The sequence below is a fragment of the Eurosta solidaginis genome, chromosome 1 (genome assembly GCF_040869045.1).
Source record: "Eurosta solidaginis isolate ZX-2024a chromosome 1, ASM4086904v1, whole genome shotgun sequence".
Classification (NCBI taxonomy): domain Eukaryota; kingdom Metazoa; phylum Arthropoda; class Insecta; order Diptera; family Tephritidae; genus Eurosta; species Eurosta solidaginis.
In genome coordinates, this window is record NC_090319.1 from 75,998,471 (window position 1) to 76,010,632 (window position 12,162).

A 12,162-nucleotide genomic window follows, 5' to 3' on the forward strand; every position below is an offset into this window, starting at 1 on the left:
TTGTGCATTGCTGAAGCAGTTCATCTGTACTGGACAACAAGTCCATGAATGCTTCTTTGGACAGTCTGAAGTTTTGAATAAATCTAAAAAAAAAAACTTATAATTTCAACAATTTAAACAACTTATTAGAAAGCTACACTTACGTGGTGGAAATTCATTTTCAAAGTATTTGAAGCATCCCTCACGCGTCTTCCACTTCTGGCTAGCTCCAGTATGCTTTTCTCTTCATCTGACGATATCATAAACCACAATTCCGTCGTAGTCATACTTTTATTTTCAATATTTGCATTTAATAACTAGTTCTGCTTTTGCCTATTTATTTTATTTTATTTGAAAGCTGAAGGAAATGTGCAATTGTGAACTTTTGAATTTATCGAAATTCACAATAATGCTTGCCTTCATCGAAAGTGCGTCATAATACCGAATGAAAATTCATTCGATCAGCTCTTTCGACCACAGTCGAAGATCGAAAGATGCTCATAATAGGAGCCACTATCAAACGATTATTTTTAAAAGACGGCAACTCTGGTATGTAACGAATGAAGCACGATTTTTCGCGCTCGTTTTCTTCTCAAAAGCGCAACAAACGAGTGGACAATTCTGAAATTCGTTTCTTCTTTTCGCTTTTCGTGCATTGTGGTGTGCGGTTCTGTTAGTGGTGTGTGATTTTTAATAATATATATTATAAAGAAATATAAGAAGGAAAAAAGTTTTCCAAGTGAAAAAATTTATTGCCAGCCTTGTTTCCCTAGTTTCATTATCAAATATCACAAGCGAGTGTGTGCATCGGTAGCAAATCAAAGTTGGACCAAGTGTTTATTTACTGGACGAGCTAACAAGCAGTGGACAAATTTGAATCATGGCCGCCGACCAAGTACAATTTCAGCAGCTCCTAAATTCATTATTGTCTACAGATAATGATGTGCGACAGCAAGCTGAGGTGGGTAAAATTTATTTAAAAGTATGAAATATTTTTAGTGAATACTCGGTGGGAATTTTTGAAACACGATGTCTATGTCGCTCAGTTTTGCACCTATTAAGAATTTGGTGAAAAAGTGGAAAAAATATGGAAAGGGAGACATATGCTGCAGAATTAATCGAACTTTTGAATTTTGGTACTAAAGCCATTTTCAACAAAGGCAGCAAACTATCTTGACTTCATGCTCTGCAATGCATTCGAGCTAATCCTGTGACTTCCATTATAATATGTAATGTATCTACGTACATATATACGTTCATTAGGTGTATACTTCGGCTTTGTGAATTTGTACTTCGCACTCGTTCCATGTTTCTGCAACGTCAAAGACCACGAAAACCGCGGTTACAGGGGCGAAGCACTACAACTACAACAACAACCACAAATCCGATGGACAGATTGCGACGTTTTTGCAAAACGTGTTTTCGTTTTGTTTTCCATTCGTTATTTTGATTTTATTTATTTTTTGCTGCATTAGCCAATTATCTGATTTTTCTACGTAAATTAGTCAACTGGCTATATATTCGGCTTTTTTGTTTTAGTTTTGTATTAGCGGGGTGGAGGTTTTTGGTATGCAAATATATTTTGCCCGAATTTATATAGAAGACTTCGCCTAGTTCATGAATTTCAGAGGCAAGTTCAATGCATGTTTCTGGTGCGGTGTTGCTAAGCAGAGTTTGCGGAACGTAAACGGAATCAAACAAGGACTAATATAGGGTAGCCCCTCTAGTCGCTGTAAATATAAAATAAGAGAGCGTTAAACCCCACGTACATCCCAGCACACTTACGTGTATAGATATAAGTGCCGTCGAGGCCTTCACTCAAATTACAGACTAGAATGGTTCATAAATATTTTTAGGTAATGTTTTACGAATAAAATTTTTTATTTTCGCTTTCGGATTCTAAAAACGGAGGTGGAAACGCGTCTTTGGATACGACCTCTGATAATCTTTGACAATAGTTATCCTGCTGGTTTACCCCTTCCAGGTTTTGCTTGGTCCAATTTGGGACCTTGTACCTATTAGTAAGCCAGACCATATCAACCTTCTCCGCTTTCGAGGTCAACCCGACAAGTCCCAGATTTGTATATTCCAATGCACCCGATCCATTACAGAGCTAATTGTTGGAAGGCACTTTCACTTGTGACAACTGCTAAAGAAATAGGTCTAAACACGGGTAAGTGAGCTTGAGTCTTGGGTTGGAGAAGCTATTTGCTATTGCGCTGGCAATTGAAATGCTTGCTCTACACAACCCCATGAATCACAGCGTTCACAGAGGACGAGAAGAATATACCCGCGGTAGTTATGCCTGTCGTAAGAGGCGACTAAAATACCGGATTCAAGGGGTTTGTGTAGCGCAGCCCTTTCAGGTTGCCAGCGCAATATATAACTTCTCCAAACCCAATTGTCAACCTCACCTATCCGTGGCGAATCCTGAGTCATTAACAGCCGAGGCTCTGGCTACTCCTAAACTCTCATGGGTCTAGGGGGTGGGAGGAGGGGAGGTCCCAGAAGGTTGTTGTTGTAGCAATGCACGCCCCACCTAATATCCGCGACCGATCACAAATTGTCATCAATATCCTCTAACGGGAGTACAAGGAAACTTGCCGTTTCAACAGGGGTGGACCATAAGGAAAGGGGTGTTAGAGGCGTTGGTTCCACATTACAATTAAAGAGATGAATGGTGTCATGCGGGGACACAATGCAAGCGGGGCATACATTTTGTATGTCGGGGTTGATTCTGGATAGGTAAGAGTTTAACCTGTTACAGTATCCAGAACGAAGTTGAGCAAGAGTGACACGCGTTTCCCTGGGGAGTATGCGTTCCTCTTCCGCGAGTTCTGGATATTTTTCTTCAAGTACTGGATTCACCGGGTAATTCCCGACATAAAGGTCCGACGCCTGTCTATGGAGTTCACCAAGGACCTGCTTGTGTTTTTTCGCTTCATACGGCTGTGTTCTCAGGTGCCGTATTTCCTCAAAATGCTTAAGGAGATGACTCCTTAGGCCCCTAGGCGGTGCTGGTTCGCCAATCAGATGTCTGTTGGGATGGCCAGGTTTCTGGGTATTCAACAGAAACTGTTTGGTCAGCATCTCATTTCTCTCCCTGATGGGGAGTATTCTCGCCTCATTATGCAGATGGTGATCTGGGGACATAAGAAGACAGCCCGTGGCTATACTGAGAGCAGTATTTTGGCAGGCCTGTAGTTTCTTCCAGTGGGTAGTTTTTAGGCTTGGCGACCATATGGGTGACGCGTAGCACGTAATCGGCTGGCTAATTGCTTTGTATGTGGTCAAGAGCGTTTCTTTATCTTTTCCCCAGGTACTGCCAGCAAGGGATTTGAGGATTTTATTACGGCTCTGAATTCTCGGAACAATTGCGGTTGCGTGCGCACCAAAATGTAGATCCTGATCAAACGTCACACCCAAGATTTTGGGGTGTAGGACAGTCGGTAGCGTAGTGCCATCGACGTGGATGTTCAATATGGTCGACATTTGGGGCGTCCATGTTGTAAATAAGGTCGCGGAAGATTTAGTCGGTGACAATACCAGGTTTCGCGAGGCGAAAAAACTGGAGAGATCAGGGAGATAGCCGTTTATTTTATTGCATAGCTCATCGATCTCTGGGCCTGGGCCTGTGGCCATTATTGTGCAGTCATCGGCGTAGGAAACGATTGTGACTCCTTCCGGTGGTGAAGGTAGCTTAGATATGTAGAAATTAAACAAAAGTGGGGATAGGACACCACCCTGTGGCACCCCTTGTTTAATTCTCCTTGGTTTTGATGTTTCGTTTCTGAATTGCACCGATGCCTGCCGACCACCCAGATAATTTGCGATCCACCTTTTAAGAAATGGGGGAAGGGTAGACCCTTCCAGGTCCTGCAGTAACGAGCCATGGTTGACCGTATCAAAGGCTTTTGATAGGTCTAGCGCTACGAGTACTGTTCTATGGTGGGGGTATTGATTCAAACCGCAATTTATTTGGGTGCCAATGACATTTAGCGCGGAGGTAGTGCTATGGAGTTTTCTGAAACCATGATGATGAGGGGCTAGCTGCAAATGTGCTTGAAAATAAGGGAGCAAAATGGCTTCAAGCGTCTTTGCCACTGGCGATAGGAGAGATATCGGACGATATGACTCACCTACGTTAGCTGGTTTCCCAGGCTTTAGTAGCGGGACCACCTTGGCCATTTTCCATTTCTCGGGTATGACAAAGGTGGAAAGAGACAGGTTGAAGACATGCGCTAAATATTTGAAACCCTCTTTCCCTAGGTTTTTAAGCATCGGCATGGCTATGCCGTCTGGGCCCACTGCTTTGGATGGTTTAGCGCGACCAATGGCGTCCTCAACTTCTATAGCGGTGATGGTGATTGGTGACGCGCTGAATTTGTGTTTATGTGCGTGTCTATTGGCTCTCCGTCTATCTTTGTCGACCTTAGCATGCATTATATATTGCCGGCAGAAAGCGCTCGCGCATTTTTTCGCATCGGACAGCACCTTATCGCCAAAGGCGATGGAAACTTTGTCTTTGTGCTTAGTCGGATTCGATAGGTACTTTACGGTGGACCAAAGTTTACCTACACCCGTAGAGAGGTTACAACCTCTTAGGTGCTCTTCCCATTTCGCCCGCTTGTGTTCGTCCACAAGCAATCTGATGCGTTGGTTTATATCCCTTATTTGGGGGTCGCCTGGATCAAGCTGTCTTATAAGGTCGCGTTCCCTCGCTAAGCTCGCGGCCTCCGCCGGGAAGTGGGGCCGGATTTCGAGAATTCTCCCGGCGGGAATGAAATGTGCCGAGGTGGATTCAATGACCTTACGGAAGGCACACTCCCCTTGGCGGGCATCAGTCGGGATAGGGAGGGCAGCAAAGCTGCTTTCTGTTACAGATTTATATTCTTCCCACTTTCCTTTTTTGAAGTTTATGAAAGTGCGTTTTTCGATGGCGATGAAGTCGGCGGTACGCTCGAACGAAATAAGTATGGGCAGGTTGTCGGATGCCAATGTTACCATCGGCTGCCAGTTGACGCAGTTTACGAGTTCTGCGCTCACGATTGAGATGTCTGGCGAGCTATGAGAGCTTCCTACCATACGTGTGGGGGCGTCTCCGTTTATTGTGCAGAACGTCGTTTCTTTGATTTGATCCGCCAACATCTCACGCCTACTGTCCGCCCGCAAGTTTGAATGCCATAGGCCGTGATGAGCATTGAAATCGCCTAAGATAATGCGATTGTTGCCAGTGAGTAAGGCCTCGATATTAGGGCGGTATCCACTGGGGCAACAGGTGACAGGAGGGATGTAGATGTTGATGATTTCTAGATTTGCATCGCCTGACCGGACAGATAAGCCTTGACGTTCTAAGACATTGTCCCTGCGGTCGATGCCAGGATCAAATATATAATATTGCACACAGTGGTGTATAATAAACGCGAGGCCGCCTCCATTTCCGCTCTCGCGGTCTTTCCTGTGGACATTATGCCCAGAGCAGGTCTGCAATGCAGATCTTGCTATGAGTTTAGGCTCTTGAATCGCAGCATTGCGGATGTTGTGCCGCTTCATGAAATCGACTATCTCCGTAATCTTCCCAGTTAGTCCATTACAGTTTAACTGCAGAATTCTGAAGTGCATGAGGGGTGACGCCGCCACTCTAGGGTTAAGTGACGGGTGACTACGCCTAGGTTGTGGAAGGCCAGGACGCAATTGCTGTTGTGGCCTTGGGACTGGGCGCCCTTGGGCAGGCATTGGGGTACCCGGATGATTTGGGTTGGCGACCTGGCAACATGGCGCGATGAAACCCGTCGAGGGGTTGCCGTTGCGGAGACCAGAACATCTAGGAAAGTGGCACCACCCAAGGCATGAACTGCATTGAGCGGATGTCGCAAACCTATATATTCTGTGCTGGCAGACGGTGAAACGGAGGTAGGGACTAAGAGTCTGTTTCCCTGACCTGCACGATTGCTGTCTGAAAAGGGGGGGGGGGGGGGGAGAAGAAGAAGGGGGCAGGGGCTGATGCTCAGCATTGCTACCAGCTCTACTACGAAGGTTGTTGTTGTTGTAGCAATACTCGCCCCACCTAATAGCTGCGACCGATCACAAATTGTCATCAATATCCTCTAACGGGAGTCAAAGGAAACTTGCCGTTTCAACAGGGGTGGACCATAAGGAAAGGGGTGTTAGAGGCGGTAGTTCCACATTACAATTAAAGAGATGGTTGGTGTCATGTGGGGACACATTGCAAGCAGGGCATACATTTTGTATGTCGGGGTTGATTCTGGATAGGTAAGAGTTTAACCTGTTACAGTATCCAGAACAAAGTTGAGCAAGAGTGACACGCGTTTCCCTGGGGACTATGCGTTCCTCTTCTGCGAGTTCTGGATATTTTTCTTCAAGTACTGGATTCACCGGGCAATTCCCGACATAAAGGTCCGACGCATGTCTATGGAGTTCACCAAGGACCTGCTTGTGTTTTTCCGCTTCATACGGCTGGGTTCTCAGGTGCCGTATTTCCTCAAAATGCTTACGGAGATGACTCCTTAGGTCCCTAGACGGTGCTGGTTCGTCAATCAGATGTCTGTTGGGATGCCCAGGTTTCTGGGTATTCAACAGAAACTGTTTGGTCAGCATCTCATTTCTCTCCCTGATGGGGAGTATTCTCGCCTCATTATGCAGATGGTGTTCTGGGGACATAAGAAGACAGCCCGTGGCGATTCTGAGAGCAGTATTTTGGCAGGCCTGTAGTTTCTTCCAATGGGTGGTTTTTAGGCTTGGCGACCATATGGGTGACGCGTAGCACGTAATCGGCTGGCTAATTGCTTTGTATGTGGTCAAGAGCGTTTCTTTATCTTTTCCCAGGTACTGCCAGCAAGGGATTTGAGGATTTTATTACGGCTCTGAATTCTTGGAACAATTGCGGTTGCGTGCGCACCAAAATGTAGATCCTGATCAAACGTCACACCCAAGATTTTGGGGTGTAGGACAGTCGGTAGCGTAGTGCCATCGACGTGGATGTTCAATATGGTCGACATTTGGGGCGTCCATGTTGTAAATAAGGTCGCGGAAGATTTAGTCGGTGACAATGCCAGGTTTCGCGAGGCGAAAAAACTGGAGAGATCAGGGAGATAGCCGTTTATTTTATTGTATAGCTCATCGATCTTGGGCCTGGGCCTGTGGCCATTATTGTGCAGTCATCGGCGTAGGAAACGATTGTGACTCCTTCCGGTGGTGAAGGTAGCTTAGATATGTAGAAATTAAACAAAAGCGGGGATAGGACACCACCCTGTGGCACCCCTTGTTTAATTCTCCTTTGTTTTGATGTTTCGTTTCTGAATTGCACCGATGCCTGCCGACCACCCAGATAATTTGCGGTCCACCTTTTAAGACATGGGGGAAGGGTGGACCCTTCCAGGTCTTGCAGTAACGAGCCATGGTTGACCGTATCAAAAGCTTTTGATAGGTCTAACGCTACGAGTACTGTTCTATGGTGGGGATATTGATTCAAACCGCAATTTATCTGGGTGCTAATGACATTTAGCGCGGAGGTAGTGCTATGGAGTTTTCTGAAGCCATGCTGATGAGGGGCTAGCTGCAAATGTGCTTGGAAATAAGTAGCAAAATGGCTTCAAGTGTCTTTGCCACTGGCGATAGGAGAGATATCGGACGATATGACTCACCTACGTTAGCTGGTTTCCCAGGCTTTAGTAGCGGGACCACCTTGGCCATTTTCCATTTCTCGGGTATGACAAAGGTGGAAAGAGACAGGTTGAACATGCGCTAAATATTTGAAACCCTCTTTCCCTACGTTTTTAAGCATCGGCATGGCTATGCCGTCTGGGCCCACTGCTTTGGATGGTTTAGCGCGACCAATGGCGTCCTCAACCTCTCTAGCGGTGATGGTAATTGGTGACGCGCTGAGTTTGTGTTTATGTGCGTGTCTATTGGCTCTCCGTCTTTGTCGACCGTAGGATGCATTATATATTGTCGGCAGAAAGCGCTAGCGCATTTTTTCGCATCCGACAGCACCTTATCGCCAAAGGCAATATGGAAACTTTGTCTTTGTGCTTAGTCGGATTCGATAGGGACTTTACGGTGGACCAAAGTTTACCTACACCGGTAGAGAGGTTACAACCTCTTAGGTGCTCTTCCCATTTCGCCCGTTTGTGTTCGTCCACAAGCAATCTGATGCGTTGGTTTATATCCCTTATTTGGGGGTCGCCTGGATCAAGCTGTCTTATAAGGTCGCGTTCCCTCGCTAAGCTCGCGGCCTCCGCCGGGAAGTGGGCCGGATTTCGGGAATTCTCCCGGCGGAAATGAAATGTGCCGAGGCGGATTCAATGACCTTACGGCACGCTCCCCTTGGCGGGCATCAGTCGGGATAGGGAGGGCAGCAAAGCTGCTGTCTGTTGCAGATTTATATTCTTCCCACTTTCCTTTTTTGAAGTTTATGAAAGTGCGTTTTTCGGTGACGATGAAGTCGGCGCTACCCTCGAACGAAATAAGTATGGGCAGGTGGTCGGATGCCAATGTTACCATCGGCTGCCAGTTGACGCAGTTTACGAGTTCTGCGCTCACGATTGAGATATCTGGCGAGCTATGACAGCTTCCTACCATACGTGTGGGGGCGTCTCCGTTTATTGTGCAGAACGTCGTTTCTTCTATTTGATCCGCCAACATCTCACCCCTACTGTCCGCCCGCAAGTTTGAATGCCATAGGTCGTGATGGGCATTGAAATCGCCTAAGATAATGCGATTGTTGCCAGTGAGTAAAGCCTCGATATTAGGGCGGTATCCACTGGGGCAACAGGTGACAGGAGGGATGTAGATGTTGATGATTTCTAGATTTACATCGCCTGACCGAACAGATAGGCCTTGACGTTCTAAGACATTGTCACTGCGGTCGATGCCAGGATCAAATATATGATATTTCATTTCATTTCATTTCATTTCATTTATTTATTACGGCAAAAAAGCCTAATTCATAAATTAAATTATATTACAATTTACTATCTTATTGCTAAGGTTTTACAATATTCATAAAGTTTTGCTTTAAAAGCCCCGATTTCATTACAACTTTTTATATCTATAGGCAGTTCATTGAAACTTTTTAGACCTTTATAAAAAATATTTTGCTGATCTATTTCAGTTCTGAATAAAGGCAGTTTGAAATTGTGTTTATTCCTTGTATTAATGTTATGTGTTTGCTTAACTAATACTACGTTTTTACTTAGATATTCAGGTACATTTTCACTTTTAATATTAAATATAAACTTCATAGCGTGAAAAAAAATCTTTTGCTTTACACTTAACCAGTTCAAACTTCTCAGCATATCAGCCGTACGAGTATCTCTAGGTTTTTTAAGAATAAATCTCATACATCTGTTTTGCATCTTTTGAAGTTTATCTATTTCTTTGTCTGACACAATGAATAGAATAGATGGGCAGTTTACAAAGTGCGGTTCTATAATGGACTTATATATAATTATTTTGTACTTTTTTTGAATATATTTGGATGTTCTCTGCATAACCCCAATTTTTTTCGCAACTTTCTGGACTGTGTAGTTTATATGTTCTTCAAACTTGAGTTTGTTATCAATTATAATTCCCAAATATTTTATACTGTCAACTTTTTGTATGCTTTCATCATTTATTTTTAAACCAATTATATCCTCATTAACGTTCCTCCTTGTTATTATCATAAATTTCGTTTTATTTATATTAAGTTTCAGTCTATTTCCGCACAACCATTTATACAGGTTATTCAGTTCATGTTGTATTTTAGAAAGTGCAGAATTAATATTATTCTCACTAATCATTATTAATGCATCATCAGCGAATAGTTTGATTTCACAACCTTCAATAGCGTTAACTATATCATTAATATAAATTAAGAACAGTATCGGTGCCAAAACTGAGCCTTGTGGTAACCCTATGGGTACTTCCAATTCATCAGACATCACGGTATTGCACAGAGTGGTGTATAATAAACGCGAGGCCGCCTCCATTTCCGCTCTCGCGGTCTTTCCTGTGGACATTATAACCAGAGCAGGTCTGCAATGCAGATCTTGCTGTGAGTTTAGTCTCTTGAATCGCAGCAATGCGGATGTTGTGCCGCTTCATGAAATCGACTATCTCCGTAATGTTGTTGTTGTTGGAAACATCTTAAGCAAGCGGTTTGCTTAACGAGAGATAACGAAGGGATTAAAAAGGCGATAATAGATGGTATGATGGTAGAAAATGAAACTGAGCTGGCAAATGGTCTAAAGAGGTTCTTTATAAATAGCGTAATAGAAATTAATAACATCATAGAACCTTGCCGTATAGCGCTAAGTGATGTACAAGTCAATTCTAGATTAAAGTTTGCCAAAATAACAACAGATGAAGTTATTAATATTCTGAAAGAGTTCAAATATAAAATAGGCGGCAGAAAACTTATATCTGATGGAGTACTTAAAGACTGTATATCGTATACAGGATATTTCTACGCACAAATAATCAATAACAGCCTAGAAGAGGGTCTTGTACCAGAAAAGTGGAAAACGTCAACGGTGATACCAGTGGAAAAAGTTAAAAAGACAGTAAAACCTGAAGAACTTAGACCCATAAACACCCTGCCTAGTGATTGTAAAATACTTGAAGCTTATGTTAAGAACCAGTTAACGAAATACCTTGAAGATAATAATATACTAGCCCACCAGCAGTCAGGCTTTAGAAAGAAACATTCATGTGAGACAGCTCTTAATTTGGTGATACATGACTGGAAAGAAGAGTTAAATAAAAAAAGTGGTTGTTTCAGTCTTCCTAGACCTCAAACGAGCTTTTGAAACAGTGGATAGGGAGATCTTAATCAAAAAAATGGAACGTATTGGTATAACTGGTATAGAACTTGACTGGTTTCGCAGCTATTTGAAGCAGAGGAGACAGAAAACGGTTATAAATACCGTGATGTCTGATGATTTGGAAGTACCCATAGGGTTACCACAAGGCTCAGTTTTGGCACCGATACTGTTCTTAATTTATATTAATGATATAGTTAACGCTATTGAAGGTTGTGAAATTAAACTATTCGCTGATGATGCATTAATAATGATTAGTGAGAATAATATTAATTCTGCACTTTCTAAAATACAACATGAACTGAATAACCTGTATAAATGGTTGTGCGGAAATAGACTGAAACTTAATATAAATAAAACGAAATTTATGATAATAACAAGGAGGAACGTTAATGAGGATATAATTGGTTTAAAAATAAATGATGAAAGCATACAAAAAGTTGACAGTATAAAATATTTGGGAATTATAATTGATAACAAACTCAAGTTTGAAGAACATATAAACTACACAGTCCAGAAAGTTGCGAAAAAAATTGGGGTTATGCAGAGAACATCCAAATATATTCAAAAAAAGTACAAAATAATTATATATAAGTCCATTATAGAACCGCACTTTGTAAACTGCCCATCTATTCTATTCATTGTGTCAGACAAAGAAATAGATAAACTTCAAAAGATGCAAAACAGATGTATGAGATTTATTCTTAAAAAACCTAGAGATACTCGTACGGCTGATATGCTGAGAAGTTTGAACTGGTTAAGTGTAAAGCAAAAGATTTTTTTTCACGCTATGAAGTTTATATTTAATATTAAAAGTGAAAATGTACCTGAATATCTAAGTAAAAACGTAGTATTAGTTAAGCAAACACATAACATTAATACAAGGAATAAACACAATTTCAAACTGCCTTTATTCAGAACTGAAATAGATCAGCAAAATATTTTTTATAAAAGTCTAAAAAGTTTCAATGAACTGCCTATAGATATAAAAAGTTGTAATGAAATCGGGGCTTTTAAAGCAAAACTTTATGAATATTGTAAAACCTTAGCAATAAGATAGTAAATTGTAATATAATTTAATTTATGAATTAGGCTTTTTTGCCGTAATAAATAAATGAAATGAAATGAAATGAAATGTTGTTGTTGTAGCGATTAGGTTACTCCCCGAAGGCTTTGGGGAGTGTTATCGATGTGATGGTCCTTTGTCGGATACAGATCCGATACGCTCCGGTAACACAGCACCATTAAGGTGCTGGCCCGACCATCTCGGGAACGATTTATATGGCCACATTAAACCTTCAGGCCATCCCTCCCTCCCCACCCCCAAATTCCATGAGGAGCTTGGGGTCGCCAGAGCCTC

The 12,162-nt window shown here is 42.6% G+C and overlaps 1 protein-coding gene across 1 annotated transcript in view; it reads left to right on the top strand.

Annotated features, from left to right (window-relative positions):
* Positions 1-598: 598 nt before the first annotated feature.
* The window catches only part of Karybeta3 (karyopherin beta 3), a 64,689-nt gene continuing 53,125 nt past the window's right edge, over positions 599-12,162 (top strand). The window contains exon 1 of the mRNA XM_067758333.1: positions 599-940. Coding sequence (XP_067614434.1) covers positions 860-940 — 81 coding nt within the window. The 5' untranslated portion in view covers positions 599-859. The remainder of the gene's footprint in view (positions 941-12,162) is intronic.